Source organism: Pseudorca crassidens, chromosome X (assembly GCF_039906515.1).
Source record: "Pseudorca crassidens isolate mPseCra1 chromosome X, mPseCra1.hap1, whole genome shotgun sequence".
NCBI classification, from domain to species: Eukaryota; Metazoa; Chordata; class Mammalia; order Artiodactyla; family Delphinidae; genus Pseudorca; species Pseudorca crassidens.
In genome coordinates this window covers 92,282,444-92,304,679 of record NC_090317.1, presented here as the reverse complement: position 1 = coordinate 92,304,679, position 22,236 = coordinate 92,282,444, and the positions used below count along the sequence as shown (strand labels likewise).

The 22,236-nt window shown below is 39.7% G+C and overlaps 1 protein-coding gene across 1 annotated transcript in view; it reads left to right on the top strand.

Moving 5' to 3' along the window:
- The first annotated feature begins 13,894 nt into the window (after positions 1-13,894).
- The window catches only part of RP2 (RP2 activator of ARL3 GTPase), a 41,978-nt gene continuing 33,636 nt past the window's right edge, over positions 13,895-22,236 (top strand). Inside the window, exon 1 of the mRNA XM_067722825.1 lies at positions 13,895-14,195. Coding sequence (XP_067578926.1) covers positions 14,094-14,195 — 102 coding nt within the window. The 5' untranslated portion in view covers positions 13,895-14,093. The remainder of the gene's footprint in view (positions 14,196-22,236) is intronic.

The window sequence follows — 22,236 nt, the reverse complement described above, 5'->3', positions numbered from 1 at the left end:
ACAGAACACTCTATGACACAAATCACAGCAAAATCCGTTTTGACCTACCTCCTAGAGAAATGGATATAAAAACAAAAATAAACAAATGGAACCTATGAAACTTCTAAGGTTGTGCACAGCAAAGGAAACCATAAACAAGACCAAAAGACAACCCTCAGAATGGGAGAAAATATTTGTAAATGAAGCAACTGACAAAGGATTGATCTTCAAAATTTACAAGCAGCTCATGCAGCTCAATAACAAAAAAACAAACAACCCAATCCAAAAATGGGCAGAAGACCTAACTAGACATTTCTCCAAAGAAGATATACAGATTGCCAACAAACACATGAAAGGATGCTCAACATCATTAATCATTAGAGAAATGCAAATCAAAACTACAATGAGATATCATCTCACACCGGTCAGAATGGCCATCATCAAAAAATCTAGGAACAATAAATGCTGGAGAGGGTGTGGAGAAAAGGGAACACTCTTGCACTGCTGGTGGGAATGTGAATTGGTACAACCAGTATGGAGAACAGTATGGAGGTTCCTTAAAAAACTACAAATAGAGGGCTTCCCTGGTGGCGCAGTGGTTGAGAGTCTGCCTGCGATGCAAGGGACACAGTGTCGTGCCCCAGTCCAGGAGGATCCCACATGCCACGGAGTGGCTGGGCCCGTGAGCCATGGCTGCTGAGCCTGCATGTCCAGAGCCTGTGCTCCCCAACGGGAGAGGCCACAACAGTGAGAGGCCCGCGTACCGCAAAAAAACAAAAACAAAAAAACCCAAAAACTACAAATAGAACTACCATATGACCCAGCAATCCCACTACTGGGCATATACCGTGAGAAAACCATAATTCAAAAAGAGTCATGTACCGAAATATTCATTGAAACTCTATTTACAATAGCCAGGAGATGGAAGCAACCTAGGTGTCCATCATCAGATGAATGGATAAAGAAGATGTGGCACACATGTACAATGCAATGTTACTCAGCCATAAAAAGAGACGAAATTGAGTTATTTGTAGTGAGGTGGATGGACCAAGAGTCTGTCATACAGAGTGAAGTAAGTCAGAAAGAGAAAGACAAATACCATATGCTAACACATATATATGTTATCTAAGAAAAAAAATGTCATGAAGAACCTAGGTGTAAGACGGGAATAAAGACACAGACCTTGTAGAGAATGGACTTGAGGATATGGGGAGGCGGAAGGGTAAGCTGTGACAAAGTGAGAGAGTGGCATGGACATATATACACTACCAAACGTAAGATAGATAGCTAGTGGGAAGCAGCCGCATAGCACAGGGAGATCAGCTCGGTGCTTTGTGACCACCTAGAGGGGTGGGATAGGGAGGTTGGGATGGAGGGAGACGCAAGAGCGAAGAGATATGGGAACATATGTATATGTATAACTGATTCACTTTGTTATAAAGCAGAAACTAACACAGCATTGTAAAGCAATTATACTCCAATAAAGATGTTAAAGAAATATCACAGTAAAAGTATTTGTTCATAGTTTTTTTATCCCCATTTCTGGTCATTTCCTCAATTCAGATTCCTAGAAATGAAGTTATTGGATCAAAGGAACAAGACATTTTAAAAGCTCTTCTTATATATTGTCAATTTGCTTTCCAGAAAAGTGATACGTATTTGCCCCACTCCATACTCTTGACAAGCCTTTGCTAATTTAACATTGTTTTAATCTTCATATTTTCATTACTAGTGAAATTAAAATGTTTTCAGTATTTAATAATTCATTGCATTACCAAGATTGTGCCCATGTAATTGCTGCTCATGTTAATCAAATGCCACCTATATGAAAATATTAAAGAAATGCGAATGGGAATTTGGGAAAGAAAATGAGGGTGCTGTGATCCTGGGAGTTGGAAGACACACTCTGATTTGCCCCAGGTAAACTTTTTCCACATTCTCTTTTCCGCCAACACCTTGGACTTTGTATCTGGCTGGTTAGCAAGTGAAATTTGTGTCAAGCACGAGGCAAAGCCAGACCTGACAGATTCTATTGGTAAAGATATAATAACAAATCCTTTTAGATTCAGACAGTTTACTAATCACAAAGACAGCGAAAGGAGGAAGGGCAGTCAAAGGCACGGGCTCCCATGGCCCTGGAGCAGGGCAGCACTAAAATAAAAAGGGCCAAATCATTGCAACACAGATAATCGGACATCCTATTGCTGAGCAGCCCGTTCTAGACTGCCATCGTTTTCATCGCTTGCATCTGTGCCCTAAGGGAGCAAGGCAGAAAGCCTCTTACCCATCAGAACCCAGGAGAGGGTAAGAAACTATGTTATCCCAAATGGAAGGATGTCCTTCTTTCTCATGGCTGAGTGATAGTCTATATATATACACACCACATCTTCTTTATCCAATCATTGATGGGCACTTAGGTTGTTTCCACAACTTGGTTGGACCTTGAGGCCATGATGCTAAGTGAGATGAGAAAGACAAATATTGTATGGTATCACCTATATGTGGAATCTAAAAAAACTGAACTCATAAAAACAGAGAGTAAAATGGTAGTTACCAGGGGGTGAGGGTGGGAGATAGGAGACATGTTTTTTAAGGGTAAAAACTTGCAATGAGTAGTAACTAAGTCCTAGAGATCTAATGCACAGTATAGTGAATATACACAACAATATTGTATCATAATCATCATACTTGCTAAGAGACTAGAACTTAATTATTCCAACCACTAAAAAGAAATAAGTAATGTGATAGAAATGCTAATTATCACTACAATGGGAAGCATATTATAAGGCATGTGTATCAAATTAGCATATTGATTTGATAAATTTACAGAATATTATATGTCAAATATATTTCCATAAAAAAAGAAGGAAACTATTGTATGACAGCTTCCTAGGCTGATATCTCCCAGGGAAGACAGGGAGGTGAGTGGGAAAATGGCTTCAAAGCAGCACTTCACAAGCCTCCCATGCTCTTCCATGTTCCAGAAGGATCAGAGGCATTCTGTCAAGACTTAGATCCAGCTGTGGTACAAGCTTTGACTCCCTAGCCTATGTGGACACACACAAGTTACCAGGGCACCATGGCGGAGCCACTCCTTTACAGTGTGCAGGTGAGGAGTCTTGGAATTCTGTCTAGACCTTTTTTCAACTTAACAGAGTTTTGAGAAAAGTTCATTAGTTTCAAACAGGCCACTGTCTTCAATACATACAAGAAGATCAATGAAAAACTTGCACCCATCATGATTATTTTATTGCCAGGGAGATCCTAACTGTTGTGGATCAGCAGCTGCTGAAACTGCTTAAAGCTATACCCTCCTCAGATCCTTCTGTGTCTTAAAAAAATTTTTTTTATTGTAGTATAGTTGATTTAAAATGTTGTGTTAGTTTCAGATGTACAGCAAAGTGATTCATTATACATATATATAAACATATATAATCTTCTTTTACATTCTCTTCCATTATAGGTTATTATAAGATATTGAGTAGAGTTCCCTGTGCTACACAGTAGGTCCTTGTTGGTTATCTATTTTATATATAGTAGTGTGGATATGTTAATCCCAATCTCCTAATTTATCCTTCCCTCCACTTTGGTAGCCATAAGTTTGTATTCTATATCTGTGAGTCTGTTTCTGTTTTGTAAATAAGTTCATTTTGTATCATTTTTTTAGATTCAACATATAAGTCATATATGATATTTGTCTTTGCCTGGCTTACTTCACTTAGTATGATAATCTCTAGGTCCATCCGTGTTACTGCAAATAGCATTATTTCATTCTTTTTTATGTCTGAGTGATATTCCATTTCAGATTCTTTTCCCTTATACGTTATTACAAGATATTGAATATAGTTCCGTCTGCTATACAGTAGGTCCTTGTTGTTTATCTGTTTTATATATAGTAGTGTGTGTCTGTTACTCCCAAACTCCTAATTTATCTCTCGCCCCACCCTCACTATCTCCTTTGGTAACCATAAGATTGTTTTCTATGTCTGCTTCTGTGTCTTTGAGCCATAATTGACCCAGAAATCAGGTGCATGGAGCCACACCAAGATTACTGCATCATATTCGTTGGTCTCACAAAGGCCTCTGATATTCTCAGTAACATTCCTGGGTCTTAGTGTGCATTGAGGATTTAGGACTTATCTTGAAGAGGGATGGCACATATAAAGTAGCATGGCTAATGTGCTAAATGAAACATTTACATTACAAACGGAGTGAAACAGGACTTCAGAAGTTGAAATAAAATCCTTATTCGGTGTTTTTGTTTGTGTGTTTGCTTTTTGGGTTTTTTGTTTGTTTGTTTGTCTGTTTTGTTTTGTTTGCAGCCCTGTTTCTTCTGAACTAAAAGCCAGTGTTAAAATATGTTTCTTGTCCTTTGGGACACTCTTTAAACCCAGCAGGCCAGTCTAAAAGATCCCGTGACTCCTCTGTTGATAACTGTGTTCCAAACTTCTCACACAGGAAGATATTGCATTCTGATCACAAGCCTAAACAAAACCAAATCATCATTCCACGTGATTGCAGAAAGGAAACCCACACATACAGCCTGTATTACTTTGCTAGGGCTGCTGTAACAAAATACCACAGACAGGGGGCTTAAACAACAGAAATTTATTGTCTCACAGTTCTAGAGGCTGGAAGACTCAGATCAAGGTGTCTGTAGGGTTGGTTCCTTGTAAGGGAAGGATCTCTGAGGCCTCTCTTCTTGGCTTGTAGGTGGCTGTCTTCTCCCTGTGTTTCTTCACGTGGTCATCCCTCTGTGCATGTCTATGTCCAAATTTCCCCTTCTTATTAGGACACAAGTCATATTGGATTAGGGCCCACCCTAACGACCTCACTTTAACTGGATTACCTCTATAAAGACCCTATCTTCAAATAAGATCACATTCTGAGGTATTGAGGGTTAGCACTTTAACATACGAGTTTTGAGGGAATACAGTTCAACACATAACATAGCCTAAGATTTTCTTGCTTGTTCTGACGCTCAGAGCTATTGCTCAGTTTGGCTAATTTGGCAGTACACTCTTAGACTAAGATTAGAAGAACGAATCATGAAGTAACATTTTTTACAACTCTGAAACCCAAAGAAGGGAACCAACAAGTCTTCAAACTCCAGACCAAAATTCTTGAGGGGAATGTTAATGCCAAAGTGCAAATCTTATGATTTAGCTGTAGATTACTGGAAAATAGTGGCAATCGTATTGCCTAGGAGTAGTGTAAGAAACATTAAACAGAACGTGGAAACAAGCAACATAATTGCATAGCCTTTTTTAAAATATAAATTTGTTTTATTTTTGGCTGCGTTGGGTCTTTGTTGCTGCGTGCAGGCTTTCTCTAGTTGCAGCGAACGGGGACTACTCTTCGTTGCGGTGCACAGGTTTCTCACTGCGGTGGCTTCTGTTGTTGCGGAGCACCGGCTCTAGGCCCACGGGCTTCAGTAGTTGTGGCACGTGGGCTCAATAGCTGTGGCACACAGGCTCTAGAGCGCAGGCTCACTAGTTGTGGTGCACAGTTGCTCCGTGGCATGTGGGATCTTCCCGGACCAGGGCTCGAACCCCTGTCCCCTGCATTGGGAGGCGGATCCATTTGCTTTTTTAACATCTTTATTGGAGTATAATTGCTTTACAATGGTGTGTTAGTTTCTGCTTTATAACGAAGTGAATCAGTTATACATATGTTCCCATATCTCTTCCCTCTTGCATCTCCCTCCCTCCCACCCTCCCTATCCCACCCCTCCAGGCAGTCACAAAGCACCGAGCTGATCTCCCTGTGCTATGCGGCTGCTTCCCACTAGCTATCTGTTTTACGTTTAGTAGTGTATATATGTCCATGCCACTCTCTCACTTTGACACAACTTACCCTTCCCCCTCCCCATATCCTCAAGTCCATTCTCTAGTATGTCTCTGTCTTTATTCCCGTCTTACCCCTAGGTTCTTCATGACGTTTTTTTTTCTCTTTCTTAGATTCCATATATATGTGTTAGCATACGGTATTTGTCTTTCTCTTTCTGACTTACTTCACTCTGTATGACAGACTCTAGGTCCATCCACCTCATTACAAATAACTCAGTTTCGTTTCGTTTTATGGCTGTGTAATATTCCATTGTATATATGTCCCACATCTTCTTTATCCATTCATCCGATGATGGACATTTAGGTGGCTTCCATCTCCTGGCTATTGCAAATAGAGCTGCAATGAACATTTTGGTACATGACTCTTTGAATTACGGTTTTCTCAGGGTATATGCCCAGTAGTGGGATTGCTGGGTCATATGGTAGTTCTATTTGTAGTTTTTTAAGGAGCCTCCATACTGTTCTCCACAGTGGCTGAACCAATTCACATTCCCACCAGCAGTGCAACAGTGTTCCCTTTTCTCCACACCCTCTCCAGCATTTATTGTTTCTAGATTTTTTGATGATGGCCATTCTGACTGGTGTGAGATGATATCTCATTGTAGTTTTGATTTGCATTTCTCTAATGATGAATGATGTTGGGCATTCTTTCGTGTGTTTGTCGGCAATCTGTATATCTTCTTTGGAGAAATGTCTAGTTAGGTCTTCTGCCCAATTTTGGATTGGGTTGTTTGTTTTTTTGTTATTGAGCTGCATGAGCTGCTTGTAAATTTTGGAGATCAATCCTTTGTCAGTTGCTTCATTTGCAAATATTTTCTCCCATTCTGAGGGTTGTCTTTTGGTCTTGTTTATGGTTTCCTTTGCTGTGCAAAAGCTTTGAAGTTTCATTAGGTCCCATTTGCTTATTTTTGTTTTTATTTCCATTTCTCTAGGAGGGGGGTCAAAACGGATCTTGCTGTGATTTATGTCATAGAGTGTTCTGCCTATGTTTTCCTCTAAGAGTTTGATAGTTTCTGGCCTTACATTTAGGTCTTTAGTCCATTTTGAGCTTATTTTTGTGTATGGTGTTAAGGAGTGTTCTAACCTCATACTTTTACATGTACCTGTCCAGTTTTCCCAGCATCACTTATTGAAGAGGCTGTCTTTTCTCCACTGTATATTCTTGCCTCCTTTATCAAAAATAAGGTGACCATATGTGCGTGGGTTTATCTCTGGGCTTGCTATCCTGTTCCATTGATCTATCTTTCTGTTTTTGTGCCAGTACCATACTGTCTTGATTACTGTAGCTTTGTAGTATAGTCTGAAGTCAGGGAGCCTGATTCCTCCAGCTCCATTTTTTGTTCTCAAGATTGCTTTGGCTATTCGGGGTCTTTGTTTTTCCATGCAAATTGTGAAATTTTTTGTTCTAGTTCTGTGAAAAATGCCAGTGGTAGTTTGATAGGGATTGCATTGAATCTGTAGATTGCTTTGGGTAGTAGAGTCATTTTCACAATGTTGATTCTTCCAGTCCAAGAACATGGTATATCTCTCCATCTATTTGTATCATCTTTAATTTCTTTCATCAGTGTCTTATAATTTTCTGCATACAGGTCTTTTGTCTCCTTAGGTAGGTTTATTCCTAGATATTTTATTCTTTTTGTTGAAATGATAAATAGGAGTGTTTTCTTAATTTCACTTTCAGATTTTTCATCATTAGTGTATAGGAATGCCAAAGATTTCTGTGATTAATTTTGTATCCCACTACGTTACCAAAATCATTGATTAGCTCTAGTAGTTTTCTGATAGCATCTTTGGGATTCTCTGTGTATTGGCAGGCGGATTCTTAACCACTGCACCACTAGGGAAGCCCCTGCATGGCCTTTTAATGCTGTTCTATAACACTGTCTAACAAGCCTGACTAAGGTTCAGCTGACTCTCTAAGGGAATGTTACTTGCTTGACATACAATTTATTATTGATTAGTACTCAGATATTTTATAAGTCTGTGAAGTTAGAGATTAACTTGTAGAAAACTGGTCCAGTGTAGAAAACTGGTCCAGTGTGATGATTTTCTTTTCTGCTCATTAGAAAAGGTCTCAAAGCTTATGGTTTTATTGCCCCTTAGGACATTAACCAGTTTTGTATCCACGGTAGCAATCTTATTTCAACATTCCTTTTTCTTCACTAACTATATAAAGCCCCACTTCTCATATCCTCTTTGAATCAACTTGTTGACATTTTGGCTTCCTCACTAATGAGTTAAATCAATAATTTGATACTGGCTCATTGTCAGTTTGTCTAGGAATGATGTTTTTAATATTTTGAAAATTATACCTTGGTAGTACCCTTTTCAAGCAAAGGTTATCAACTAGGAGGCAGTAGGGTAAGTAACTACAAAATAGAATGTTGTCATTGTTAAAATTAAAAGTTGGACAAGAGATGTAGGAACTGAGTTTATTTCTTCCAGCAGGGAAGCATGATATGACAGGTTTGATAAGAAGTTACACTGTCTCAACAGGAAGTGTAAGTACCAGTTTTCTAAACAGTTTGAGAAAAAGAAAAATTCGCAATCATACTAATTTAAAATTAAAATACAGGCCAACGTATATATTTCAAGGTTCTAACTTATCTTTCTCTTAGGAAAGTTTTAAAAAAGAGTTTGACCAAATTTGCACTTCTGGTCGTCTGAATGTCTGGTTACCTAGTTGTCTCTGTGGATTGTTAACCAGTCAGTAAATCTGCATTAGAAATTTTGTTCTTTGCATATCTGTCTCCAGTAGCTCATTTTTCATTGGTTTTCATCAGCCTGCACCTATGGGTTTCTCCGTTCCCGTTGAGGTTATTCATTATGCAACATTGCCAGGAAAATATGGTCTTCCTAGTCCTTTGTCTGTATCATGTGCCATCATGTATACATTCTGAAGCCAATTAGTATATGAAAAATATGTAGTATGTGTGAATTTAGATCCTGACTCCCCAAGAAGTAATATCCCTAATACTTTTGGACAAATGGCTTATAGTACAGCAAATGGAATGGAAACTTTTGGGCCCTCCATTTGCATGGGTCCTGTACGTACCCCAGGAGGGGCCCTAGCAATTTTGTATTCATAATTTGTATTATTTTTCTTAGAAAGGACCCAACCTAAATTGTATAAATTGCAAACCCTACAAATCCTGGATTTCTCTCTTAGAGTGAACTGTTGCTGATTAGATGCTATTCTTAGCACCACAAGAATTAGTGAATGAATGAAAGAAGTGCTAAAGAGATGTTTTCCTCCCTAATTCGTGCAGCTGGGTGTTTGTGGTGAGGAGGTGAGGTGGTGGGAATTGTACAAAACCCAGCAAAGAAGCTCTCACGGAAGATTTTATCTAGCATGAGCCCTGACTTTTCTTACTTTTGTCAGGAACCGGGGGAGAGGGGAAGGGTGAGTAGGAAAGAAATCCTACTCATAGAGGTCTCAGGGACTTTCAGGTCTGCTTAGGTGTTGGCCATCTATATGATATTAACCACTTACTCATGTAAGATGTAGGAAATGTTATTAAATATCCTTTTATTAAAACTTCTGTCTTGTGGCATCAGTTTTCTTGCCCAAATCTTTCTTATTGACTATTTTGGAATTGTATACTATACAACTGTTGATGAGTAGCAATTTTGTGAGTTGGAATCTTCTCGATGTCAGATTGAGAGCTTATTTTTTTTAATCTACATGCATAGAGGAAACTAGGAAATAAAATCTCTAACCTAGCTTGGGTGAAATGGGAAGTAGCTCTTTTATTTATAAAACCCCAAAGGTAAAAACAAATTTTATGAACTAGCACACTCTGATTAACTCTGAGGTTTTAGTTTTATCACAGTTTGTCCCTTCCCTGAAAAGTATTGAAATGAGTGTTTGGAAAATTGAAATTCCACTAGAAAAAGATTTTTTTAGTCCGGAAACTATTTTTTAAAGTAGTTTCCATTGGAACTGCTTTGCTGTAAAAGTTACTGGAATAATTTTTATTTTATGCTGCTAAAATCATTCACTTCTGAGACTCCGTTCTTGACTTTTCCACCCTCCCCATCCCTATTTGAGTTAAATGTCTGTTTCCTCTGTTGTTCCTTTTCTGTACTAAATTCAAAATATTTTTTGCTTGGCTTACATTAAGAATTTTACCAACAACAGTGAACAAGATACCCTATGCTAAGAGCAGTCAGAAAAATATACAGTCTTTATAACCTGATTACACACAATTTTTATGCTTTTAAAAATCATTAGAACTGGTTGATAAGAGGGTGAAAGAAAATCAGTAAGAACTACCTAAAAGTTAAAGTATGAGAAGAGATGTTGGTTCAAAAATCTATTAAAAGAAAAAATTTATCTGCTTGTACAATTTTTTTCAACCTCCCAATTCTCTTCTTCGGTACATATGTAATACTATTGACAGAACCGACTCCCGCTATGGTAGCCAGCCTTTGAGATGACACCTCACAGATCTATGCCTTCCAGTATTCATGCATTTGTTTAGTTCCCTTCCTGAGGGAGTCAGGGCCAGCCCTGTGTGATCAACAGAATCCAGTGGAAGTGATGTGTGATTTCTGAAGTTACATCATAAGAGGCCTTGCAGCTTCTGCCTTGGTCTCATGGAACATTTATTCTTGGAGCCTTCAGTATGGTGTATGAAATATGACTAACTTAAGGCTACCTTGCTAGGGAGATCACATGGAGAAGCTCTGAGATTTCATGTAGAATGATTCAGCCATTTGAGTCATCCTGGCTGAGGCTTTGGATGCCGCATGAAACCAGAGTTGAGCTGTGCCCACTGAGCCCTGCTTAAATGGCAGATTCATGAGGAAAATAAATAATCGTTGTTTTAAGCCATTAAGTTTGTTATGCTGCAATGGATCATGGAAACACTCCTCTCCTCCCTTCTCCTTCACTTGCAAAGTGTTTCCCTAGGTGAGTGCAGAGTGAGCAAGCCTGTGTCAGGTCAACTCAAGAAAAGGGACTTTTCCAGCTGCTGTTGCTGGGGTACTTGGCTTATTCATGCTGTGAAGATATATGTTGTCAGGACTGTCTTCTGAGAGGTAACAATGTCACTTCCGTGGTCAAGAAAAACAGGGGACCCAGACCATGTCTGGAGCCTGTGGCCAGGTGCAAACCCACAACCCAACTTTTTAATACAGATTAATATCTATCTGTTTGGTTGATCATGAAGGGCAGCTTTCTATAGAAAAGAAGTCACAAGCGTATAAGTAGGAGGAGGAATATAAGCAGAAGGAGCGACCAATTTCTGTCTGTACTCTGCAGAGTTAGGGCTGCCAGCACATGTGCCCTTTCCAGGACCTGCTTCCCACTTGTGTTTGCAATATAGAACTCATCCTTGTGGCTGCAGCAATTAGACCAGGGGTGCACAGTTGACCAGTGGGTAACCATTCTATTGATTGGCCAGCAGTTTATCTGGTTATCTCCCTTGAGAATCTGAACTAAGATATAAAGAAATTGTAGTATGAACTTGGACAGAAAGGCCATGAGGAATCAGGGTGGGATGACTGTTCTCAGCTATGCGTATGCTTTTGGTCAGGGGTGATGGTGAGATGGGATTTAACAGAAAGGGGATTTTATCGTTATTTTTGTTTAAGGGTCCCTGAAAAGATCACTGTTGGATATAGATTTTGTTTTAGGTTTAAGTCTCTCATTAATGAATACTTCAAAACTATGAGAGTTTTAGGGATTGTTTCTCTAAAATTAGTTTTGTTGTTTGTTCATTAAGAGGAACAACATCACTGTGGGACAGAGCTCCATAGGCATCAGAAGGCCTAAGCAGGTACTTCTTTACTTCTTTCTTTCAGATGAATCAGAAAGGAACAAATTTAGGAGGAGGGAGCACTGGACAGCACAGGCTCTGGATTTTTATAGAACCTGTCTAACCACTCTCATTGTGACCACAGGTTAGTCCCTTCACCGCTGTGGACCTCTGTTTCCTCCACTGTACTATGCAGCAACGGATCGAAATTTTAACCTTCTATGAATATAAAACATCTAAGGGTCTCATCCAAAACATCCTCACACAGACTTTTTTTTTTCCATCTTTATTGGAGTATAATTGCTTTACAATGGTGTGTTAGTTTCTGCTTTATAAGAAAGTGAATCAGTTATACATATACATATGTTCCCATATCTCTTCCCTCTTGCGTCTCCCTCCCTCCCACCCTCCCTATCCCCCCCTCTCCAGGCGGTCACAAAGCACTGAGCTGATCTCCCTGTGCTATGAGGCTGCTTCCCACTAGCTATCTACCTTACGTTTGGTAGTGTATATATGTGCATGCGTCTCTCTCGCTTTGTCACAGCTTACACTTCCCCCTCACCATATCCTCAAGTCCATTCTCTAGTAGGTCTGTGTCTTTATTCCTGTCTTACCCCTAGGTTCTTCATGACATTTTTTTTCTTAAATTCCATATATATGTGTTAGCATACGGTGTTTGTCTTTCTTTTTCTGACTTACTTCACTCCATGACAGACTCTAGGTCCATCCACCTCATTACAAATAGCTCAATTTCATTTCTTTTTATGGCTGAGTAATATTCCATTGTATATATGTGCCACATCTTCTTTATCCATTCATCCGATGATGGACACTTAGGTTGTTTCCATCTCCGGGTTATTGTAAATAGAGCTGCAGTGAACATTTTGGTACATGACTCTTTTTGAATTATGGTTTTCTCAGGGTATATGCCCAGTAGTGGGATTGCTGGGTCATATGGTAGTTCTATTTGTAGTTTTTTAAGGAACCTCCATACTGTTCTCCATAGGCTCACATAAACTTTTCATCTCACTCTGAGGAAGAAAAAGTGTGCACTGGGTGAAGACTCTGTTGCCTAAGATCTGGAACTTAAATTTACAGTAATTTCTAATACTTGAGCACATGCACTTTTCTTCCTGATTGTGCAATAAAAGGCAGGAAGTGAAAAAGGGAACATTCTTAATGCTCAAGTTAACTCAGAGGCTCATTTAGGACATACACTAGATGTGAATAAGTGTGGGAAAGCAGAAAGATAACCAAATTTGAGCCTAAACTAATCTGCATTTGATGTCTGACCAAATGCCAAAATACTGTGCTCAGAGAATTAAACCAACAACTTACCTTTTCTATTACACAAGCAATACATGTGTATTGCAGTAACATTCAACCCAAGTATAGCAAATGCTAATATTTAAAAAAAATCTTCAGACAAACCCTATACCATTTGCTGAGAACAGATCTGATAGTTTATATGGCAACGCTTGTGTCCTCCACCAGGCTATAAACTCCATGAGGAGAACCCCTTTACCATTACTCTTTCCCCCACCCCACCACCTCTGCCCCACTTTAGTCACTTTCTTTGGGAAAGAATAGAGAAAGGTTGTAAATGTTTCCTTCATTAGTGTGCAAGCATTCATTCGACAAACGTTTTATTGAGCAACTAGTGTGAAGTTGAGCAAGGCTTGGGGGATTAAATAAAAGAAAAAGACAGGGCTTTTGGTCTCAAGAAATTCACAGTTCCAATAAGGAGACGATACAAAAACAATTATTTTTCTAAGTTCTTGTTCAATTTTAGAGTCATTCGTGGAAATTCTAAGAAAGCACATAAGAGAGGGCAAGGAGGGTCGGGAAGGTCTTTGGGGAAATTTCCCGAGGAGGTAACACTGGCCAGACGTGGGGTCGGGGAATGGGTGACGAAGAGTGAGGCATGCGAATTTCATGGCCCTTCCTGCGTCAGCAGGAATTCCTGTTCCCTCCCAATTGCACCACAAAACTTAAGTCTAATGTTCAACTACGGAGCTTGGAAACTGAGAACCTAGGGCAAAACGACCTGTCTGCCGAGGTTGCACTCCCTGCAGCGGGACAGCCCCGCTGAGTCCTAGGAGGGGCGGGGCAGGGTTGGGGGTGGTGGTGGCGGTGAGTGCATCTGGGCCGACCGGGCCCGCCCCTGGGGGCTGGCGCAGGAGCCGGGCGTGGATTGGCTGTGTGCGTAAGTCGGCCTCTCTTCATAGGCCGCGCAGGGCTGCTCGCGGGACTTGGATTGGCTCCCAGGGCGCTGAGCGGTCATTGGCTGCGGTGGGTCGTCAAGGCGACTGAGAGGAAAAAGAGAAGGGGTTTTGGGCCTGGCCGGCGAACCGAGGCTGCGGGCGGTTTGGCGGTTCCGCGGGGCGGTGTCCGGAGTGCTGCGGGACCCGGGACCCCGGGGTTCACGCCACAACTCCAGGAGGTGCCTGAGCCAGCGCGCCGGCGAGGAGTAGTGGCTAGTGGGACCCCGCGGGCCGGGACCATGGGCTGCTGCTTCTCCAAGACGCGGAAGGCTGAGAAGGAGTCGCAGCCGGAGGGCGAGGAGGAGCGGCCAAAGCAGTACAGCTGGGACCAGCGCGAGAAGGTAACCAACGTCACGTAGTGGCTGGTCTCAGCCTTCCCGAGCCCGCTCGGCAAGGGTCCCCAGTGGCCGGGCAGCGCTGAGGGGGCGGACCCAGCAGCTGCCGCTCTTGCGCGCTCGCTCTCTCCCGCGAGTAGTTGAAGTCGGAGTGAATGACTTTTGGGGGAGCAGTGAAATTCAGCGTCAGAGAGGGCTCCACGGAGGGCGGTGCGGCGCTGGAAGGGGCCCTAGAGCTCATTGTCCAGGCAGATGGACACTTCGGGCTTTCCCTTCTCTGTGCACCCTGCCCTCCGGTCCAAGGATGGACTCCAGGGAAGGAAGGAGAACCCGGAATGCCCCAAATCTCACATCTCGTTTCACTCGCAGCTCCGAGCGGGGTTTTGTCCAGTCCTCGAGTTACACATGGAACTGATCTCATCTCTTTCGCGGCTTGTGTTCTTTCTGTGGTTGTCTTCTCTTTTGTCTGCCCTAGCCAGTAAATCTCTTTGGTGCCTCCTGATATATTCCACTGCTGAATTTTCTCAATGACGAAGTGGACCGTTTGACCTACAGCTTTGTATGACCTCCTCTTCCACTTACCCGAAAGGAATAATGAAAATGGAATCAGCCTTGGAATGTGTGTTAAGACCGTAAGATGAAAATAACCAGCATAAGCCAGGCAATATTTTACTGTTGCTTTCATGAATGAAAATGCCCTTAGTTTTACTTTTCTATATAGCCAGAAACGAAAAAGCTTTGAACACGTCCACTAGTCTTACACAAAGCGCACTTAGTCATAAATTTCATAATGCTTCCTCTTTCTACATAGTTCTCCATTTGTGTTTAGTAAAATACTTTGATCCATCAATTATTTTTCTCATCCAAAAGAAAATAAAGACTTTTAAATGAGTGTTATGAACAGTTAACTCCTTGCTTAATAAACATATCTGTATCCATGACTACTTTATAGTAAATGTCTTACTAATGTTTTGATTTCATAGACCATCCTACATGATTTCCAGTCCCCAGTAGAATGTATTCACATAAACTCGGTTCTCCAAGTGTCCGATTTTAAAAATTGGACGCTTTTTACAGACTCCTCAGCCCCATCTTTCTGCCCCTGTTTCACAGGGTTGCATGATCTGTTTATTAATTCTCTTTTATCCATACTTGATAGAAGCATTTTATAATGTAACAGTGGAAAATACTATATTTTCTGTCTGAAAACAACCCCTTTAAAAATTCTCCTGGACTATTAGAGAAAGAATTACCAGCTTACATTTTGAGACAGTGGAGATACCACATTTCCCAACATTGCCTTTTCTTTTGGGAATTTTTTCTTTTTCTTCTGGAATTACTAAGAATTCACTCTAGGGTACCTCTAATTTATGATAGCCTGCTAAATTTTATGTGATTTTAAAGATTTTTTTCTAGCTCCTTACCTCTCATGAGGTCAGTATGGGTAGTGCGCAAATGTTCTGTATTAGTCCAGTGATACTTTTACTGAGTTTAGCATGGTCTTGCTTGCTCCTAGAAGATTTTAATTGTACCTTAAAAAGAATGGGATGCAAATGCAGCCCAGAGAACATAAATGAGATACGTTGGATGTATATTAACAGAATGGTTTGTATTAAAAGTTTAGGTCTCTAATGTGATCATGGACTATAACATAAACAATTGTTATATCAGACAATTACCATTCAACTTGTAAGACTTAGCTGTAAAAAAGAAAGTACAAAAAGAAAAAGAAAAGTGCATTGCCTGAAAAGTTTCCTTGCAACTTGGAAAAGTGGTGTTTAGATTTTTCCTTAGGTTGTGTAATCAGAGTATCTTTATTGAGAGGCACCCTCTGGGTTTTGGGTTTTGACTTGTGTAATTGGGTCAGTCTTAGGGGACTGAAGCTAGAAGAAATTGTCTCAATTAGAAAGAATGTTTGGGGACTCAGTGTTGTCATGACAACTGGTATACTGTAATCAACAGTGTAAGAAGCTCATTTTCTATTGCTGACTTGGAAAAAAAAGCTTATTGTACAATTACTACATTGCCATGATGAGAAATATTTTTGGATTGTAAGATCTGTGTTTAAATCATTTGGAAGGAAATGCTTTTATCCTTGTTATCTGTATGCTGCCTCCCATAACTAAGCAAATTATTCAATATATATGTTCTCAAACACCAAGGAAAACTCAAAATTATAAGAATTATTTTCCCTGCCCTTGAAGAGCTGACTGGCTTTTTTGAGTTAAAACAGGAAATATTTAAGTATCACGGGAAGATGAGTAGTATAGAAAAGTAGCTTTCATCTTCTAGTTATTCATACCAATACTCTTTCTAGACAATAGAAATGATGGCATAGGTATGAAAATTGTGATTTTGAGTATGGACAACACATCTGTGTCCATTCAGGTTCCTCAGTTATAAAATCAAACCTGGTAAAAATTTCTCTACTGTTTAATAAGGTAAAGGCCTGTCCTGAGGGTTAGACAGTACTGGTCACCTCTGAGGATAGAACTTGGGCCAGAGATTGGGCAGGACAGAACCAGTCTTAGTATAAGGCAGATCATAATTCCCAGAGTTGTTCTTCAGTGGAAAGGGTGGCTTTGTGAAGAACTGATCTCCATGTTGGTCAAAACATTCAGGCAGAGGTAGGATGGAGACCTACTAGGAAGAAGTGTCTGCATTGAGTAGGGGGCTAGATGCTGTTTTTAGCCTTTTAAGTACGTGAGATATTCTAGTTATCCATTGTTGCATACCAAACCACCCCAAAACTTAATGGCATAGAATAATGGCAAGTACTTATTTTGCTCACAACTCTGCAATTTGTGTAGGGCTTAGTTAGGTTGGCTCTTTGCTTTATCTGGCATCAGCTGCAGCAGCTTGACTGGGGGTTGGAGGATCTGCTTTCAATATGACTTAATCACAGAGCTGGCTGGCAAGTTGATGCTGGCTTTTGGCTGGAAGCTCAGCTGGGGCTAAGGGCCAGAGGCCTCTTCCTGTAGCCTGGGCTTCCCCACAGCGTGATGGCTGGGTTCCCAGGGCAAGTGTCCTAAGAGAGACTGGCAGAAGCTGCATGGCTTTTTCTAACTAGCCTCTTAAGTGATGTAGCATTACTTCTGCTATATTTTGTTGGTTGAGGCAATCACAGATGTCCACCTGCGTCCAAGGGGAGGGGACCTCTTGATGGGAGAAGTGTCAAACTTGTCGACATGTTTTAAATCCTTTACATAAAGTTGTTGCTGCTTAAAGGAAGTAACTAGTTCTTTGTTTATTCATTTTAAAATAGCTTTATTGAGATAAATTCATATGCCATACAGTTTACTAATTTAAAGTGTACAATTCAATAGTTTCAGCAAGTCCACAGGGTTATGTTACTATCACTATGATCTAATTTTAGAACTTTTTTATCCCTCACAAAAGAAACCCAGATCCATAAGTAGTTACTCCTCACTCCTCCTAGCCCCTAGAAACTACAGTTTTACTTTCTATCTCTATAGATTTGCTTATTTAGGACATTTATCAGTGGAATCATACAATATGTGGTCTTTTGTTACTTTCACTTAGTGTGTTTTTGAGATTCATCCATATTATAGCATATATCAGTAGTTTATTCCTTTTTATTGCTGAATGACATTAACAGAGTAGATATTTTATTTCATTTTATTTATAAATAAATTTTATTTTACTGTCCGTTTTGTTTATCCATTCATTAGTTGATGGACATTTGGCTTGTTTCCACTTTTTGGCCATTACAAATAATGCTGCTATGAATATTTGTGTACAAGCTTTTGTGTAGACATATGTTTTAATTTCTCTTCGATATATACTTAGGAGTGGAATTCCTGGGTCGTATAGTAACTCTGTGGTTAACTTTGTGAGAATCTGCCTAACTGTTTTTCAAAGTGTCTGCACCATTTACATTTTCACCAGCAGTGTATGGGGGTTCCAATTTCTTCACTCATATAAAGTGGGAAAAGGAGAAAAGTGCATGGAGTGGAAAGTGTATGGGACTGGGGTTTTAATTTGCATTCTGCCCTGTACTATATCTCACTGGTCAAGTCATTTAGCTTTTCCAGCCCTCAATTTCCTAAGATCCCTTCCAGTTCTTTAATTCTTTGAGCATCTTAAGAGAAGAGGTAAGCATCAGTAGAAGCATTCAGGCACATCTGAATGAACAGAGAGAATGGGATAGGATGTAAAATTAGATTAAAAATCAATTAGATGATATGAATTCTATTTTGTGGTTATATATTTAGCAACATGGTGTGTTATATAAATATAATACTTCACCTTCTCTTGTCATCAATGTATATAAGATCAAGGTACTGGTATTTGTTATTTTCACTCATGAAATTACCTTTCAGCTACATAGCTATGTTGCCTTGAAACTGACTTAACAATGTTTAAGTTTTAAATAATTGGTTATTTTAATTGAAGTGTAATTTACATAATGTAAAATTTACCCTTTTGAAGTGTACAGTTCTATGAGTTTTGACAGACAAATACAGTCATGTAACTATCACCATAATCAAGATATAGAACAGTACCATCATCCCCCACAAATTTCCTCATGCTCCTTTGTAGTCAACTCTGCCTCCAGCCTCTGATCTGTTTTTTATCCCTATAGTTTTATCTTTTTGAGAATGTCCTATAAATGGAATCATGTAGTAGGTAACCTTTTGAGTCTGGCTTCTTTCACTTAGCATGACACATTTAAGATTCATCCATGTTGTTGCATGTATCAGGAGTTCCTTTTTATTGCTGAGTAGTAGTCCATTTTATGGATTTACCACATTTGTTTATCCATTCACCAGTTGAAGGACATTTAGGTTGTTTACAAATTCTGGTAATTATGAATAAAACTACCATAAACATTTGCGTACAGGTTTTTGAATAAACATAAGCTTTCATTTCACTTGAGTGAATACCTAGGAGTAGGATTTCTGAGTCATATGGAAATTGTATATTAAACTTTATAAGAAAGTGCCAAACCCTTTTCCAAAGCAGCTGTGCTATTTTGCATTCCCGCCAGTAATGTATGAGAAATCCAGTTTCTCTGCATCCTCACCAGCACTTGGTATGGTCAGTTTTTTAAAAATTTTTAGCCATTCTAATAGGAGTGTAGTGGTATTTCATTGTGGCTTAATTTGCATTTCCCTAATGACTAATTATTTGTGGAGCATTTTTCCATGTACTTATTTGCCATCTGTATATTTTCTTTGGTGAAGTGTTTATTAAAACCTTTTGCTCATTTTTTTTTTTACTGGGTTATTTGTTTTCTTATTATTGAGTTTTGAGAGTTTTTTATATATCCTGAATACAAGTCCCTTGTCATGTGTGTCTTGCAAATATTTTTTTCCCAAATAATGACTTGTCTTCTCTTAATAGTGTCTTTTTTTAAAAAAAAGATTCACATTTTATTTATTGTTTTTTTGCTACACAGCGTGCGGGATCTTAGCTCCCCAACCAGGGATCGAACCCACACCCCCTGCAGTGGAAACTCGGAGTCTTAACCACTGGACCGCCAGGGAAGTCCCTTAATAGTGTCTTTTGAAGAATAAAAGTTTTCAAAATTTAGATAAAAGTCCAATTTTCAATTTTTTCTTTTATGGATCATGTTTTTGGCTTCACATCTAGGAAATCTTTGCCTAACCAAGATTACAAACGTTTTCTCCTCTGTTTTCTTCTAGAAGTTTTAGACTTTTTGGTTTTATGTTTAGGTTCTATGATCCATTTTGAGTTAATTGTTAAATATGATACAAGGTATGGGAGATTCTTTATTTTATTTTTTACATATAGATGTCTAATTGTTCCAGCACCATTTGTTGAAAAGATTATCCTTTCTCTATTGAACTGCCTTTGCACCTTTGTCAATATATACATAAGTCTGTTTTTGAATTCTATTCCATTGATTTATTCACCTAGTAAACATTGGCTTCTGTTTGAATATGGTTGAATACGAAGAAGCAGCCAAGAGAATATACTTAGGAGCCAGACTGCCTAGGTCTGAGACTCAGCTCAAGCATTTACTATGTGACCTTGGGTAAGTTATTTACCCTCTGGGTGCCTCAATTTTCTCATCTGTAAAATAGAGATAATTATAGTATACAACCTTCATAGGGGTTTTTATGAGGATTGAGTGAAAGATTATAAAGCACTTAGAATGGTGCCTGGTGCCTGTATAGTGCTCCTTATACTCCTGAGTCTTATTTTGAACTTCTACCCAGACCAGATTTCCATTAAAACTAACAAATGCCATTATTTCATCTTAGGTTATCACTATGGAAGTTTAACTGTGGAGGTGAATTTTAATGAAAAATTTGCATAACTGCTCAGTGAAAGAATAAGATGTTCACTTTTATTTTCTGTTAGGAAAATAATACTTACCTTAGTTTATTAGCTATATCAGGTGAATTCCAACTCCTGAAATGTTTCTTTGATTTTTGAGAGTATATCCACTACCTTTCAAGGATTGTAGTTAGAAATATGACCTAAACTAAGCTCACTTCATAAGTGATTCTTGTGAAAAAGTAGTTTAAAAACTTCACCTTTCGTGTTTGTGATTTTGGGCACTTTGAGAACTAGTAACTTTTACAAAATTATTATGGTACTAAGCTTCAAGTTTTTTATTGTCACTTTTTGTTTTGAAGAGCTTTCAGGAATTGTTGAGAAAGTAAGTACAGCAATGTAAATCCTAAGTTTCTCCTTTGTAGATCATAATGATAGTCCAAATAATTTTATACTATAGAACTCTTTAGTTATAGGATTAATTTCACCCAGTGAACTACGAGAACTGAGGTGTCTAGATAAAATATGTAGAGTAGTAAATCACATTTAATTCCTCAGCATTGGCAGCAGTTATGGACTGAATGTTTGTGGTTCCCCACCACGCCCCACCCTGCAATCACCTCCAAATTCATATGTTGAAACCCTAACTCCCAGTGTGGTTCTGTTTGGAGATGGGGCCTGTAAGGAAGTAATTAAGATTAAATGAGGTCATGACGATGGGGCCTTGATCTGATAGGATTAGTGTCCTTATATGAAGAGGCATCAGAAAGCTTGCCATGCACCCACCCAGGAAAGACCATGTGAGGATAATTCAAGAAGGCAACCATCTGCAGGACAAGAAGAGAGGTATCACCAGAAGCCAACCACAATGGCACCTTGATTTTGTACTTCCCAGCCTCTAGAACTGTGAGAAATAAGTTTCTGTTGTTTAAGCTACCCAGTCTGTATTATTTTGTTATGGCAGCCAGTCTTGGTCTGTTCAGCCCATTGTAACAAGATACCATAGACTGGGTGGCTTAAACAACAGAAATTTATTTCTCACAGTTCTGGAGGCTGGGAAGTCCAAGATCAAGGTACCAACAGATCCAGTGTCTGGTGTCAGAGATAAATACAGCTGGACATTGGTTAAAGCAGTGAAAACAGATTTTTGTTCAGTAATTACTGACAGGGGAAGGAGCTGAGCTCCATTCTGATTTGTGCAGAGGTGACTTAAGCCATTTAAGGAAGAATGAGGGAGCGGGGAGAGCAGGGACTCAGTAGAGTCAGAGAAGTGAAAAATTGCAAAGTTGGTCTGTGTAAATAAGATTAGGTCAGTCGTGTTAGCTGGCAATTTTATTTATTTATTTATTTATTTATTGCGGTATGCGGGCCTCTCACTGTTGTGGCCTCTCCCATTGCGGAGCACAGGCTCCGGACGCGCAGGCTCAGCGGCCATGTCTCACGGGCCCAGCCGCTCCGTGGCATGTGGGATCCTCCCGGACTGGGGCACGAACCTGTGTCCCCTGCATCGGCAGGCGGACTCTCAACCACTGCGCCACCAGGGAAGGCCCTAGCTGGCAATTTTAGAAGTTAGGATCTTATCCTCCCACAGAGACTGGTAAACAGAGGCCCTATCCTTCCTAATAATTACATTTCATAGGAATGGATCTCAGGTCCTTGAGAAGGACACTTCTCATTAGTAAGAGATACAGTCACAATTGTAAGCCCTTTTTAGTAAATGCTTTAAGACAGGGAGGTCAGTGGCCTATCATCAGATGTTGGCTAGAACAAATAGTAAAAT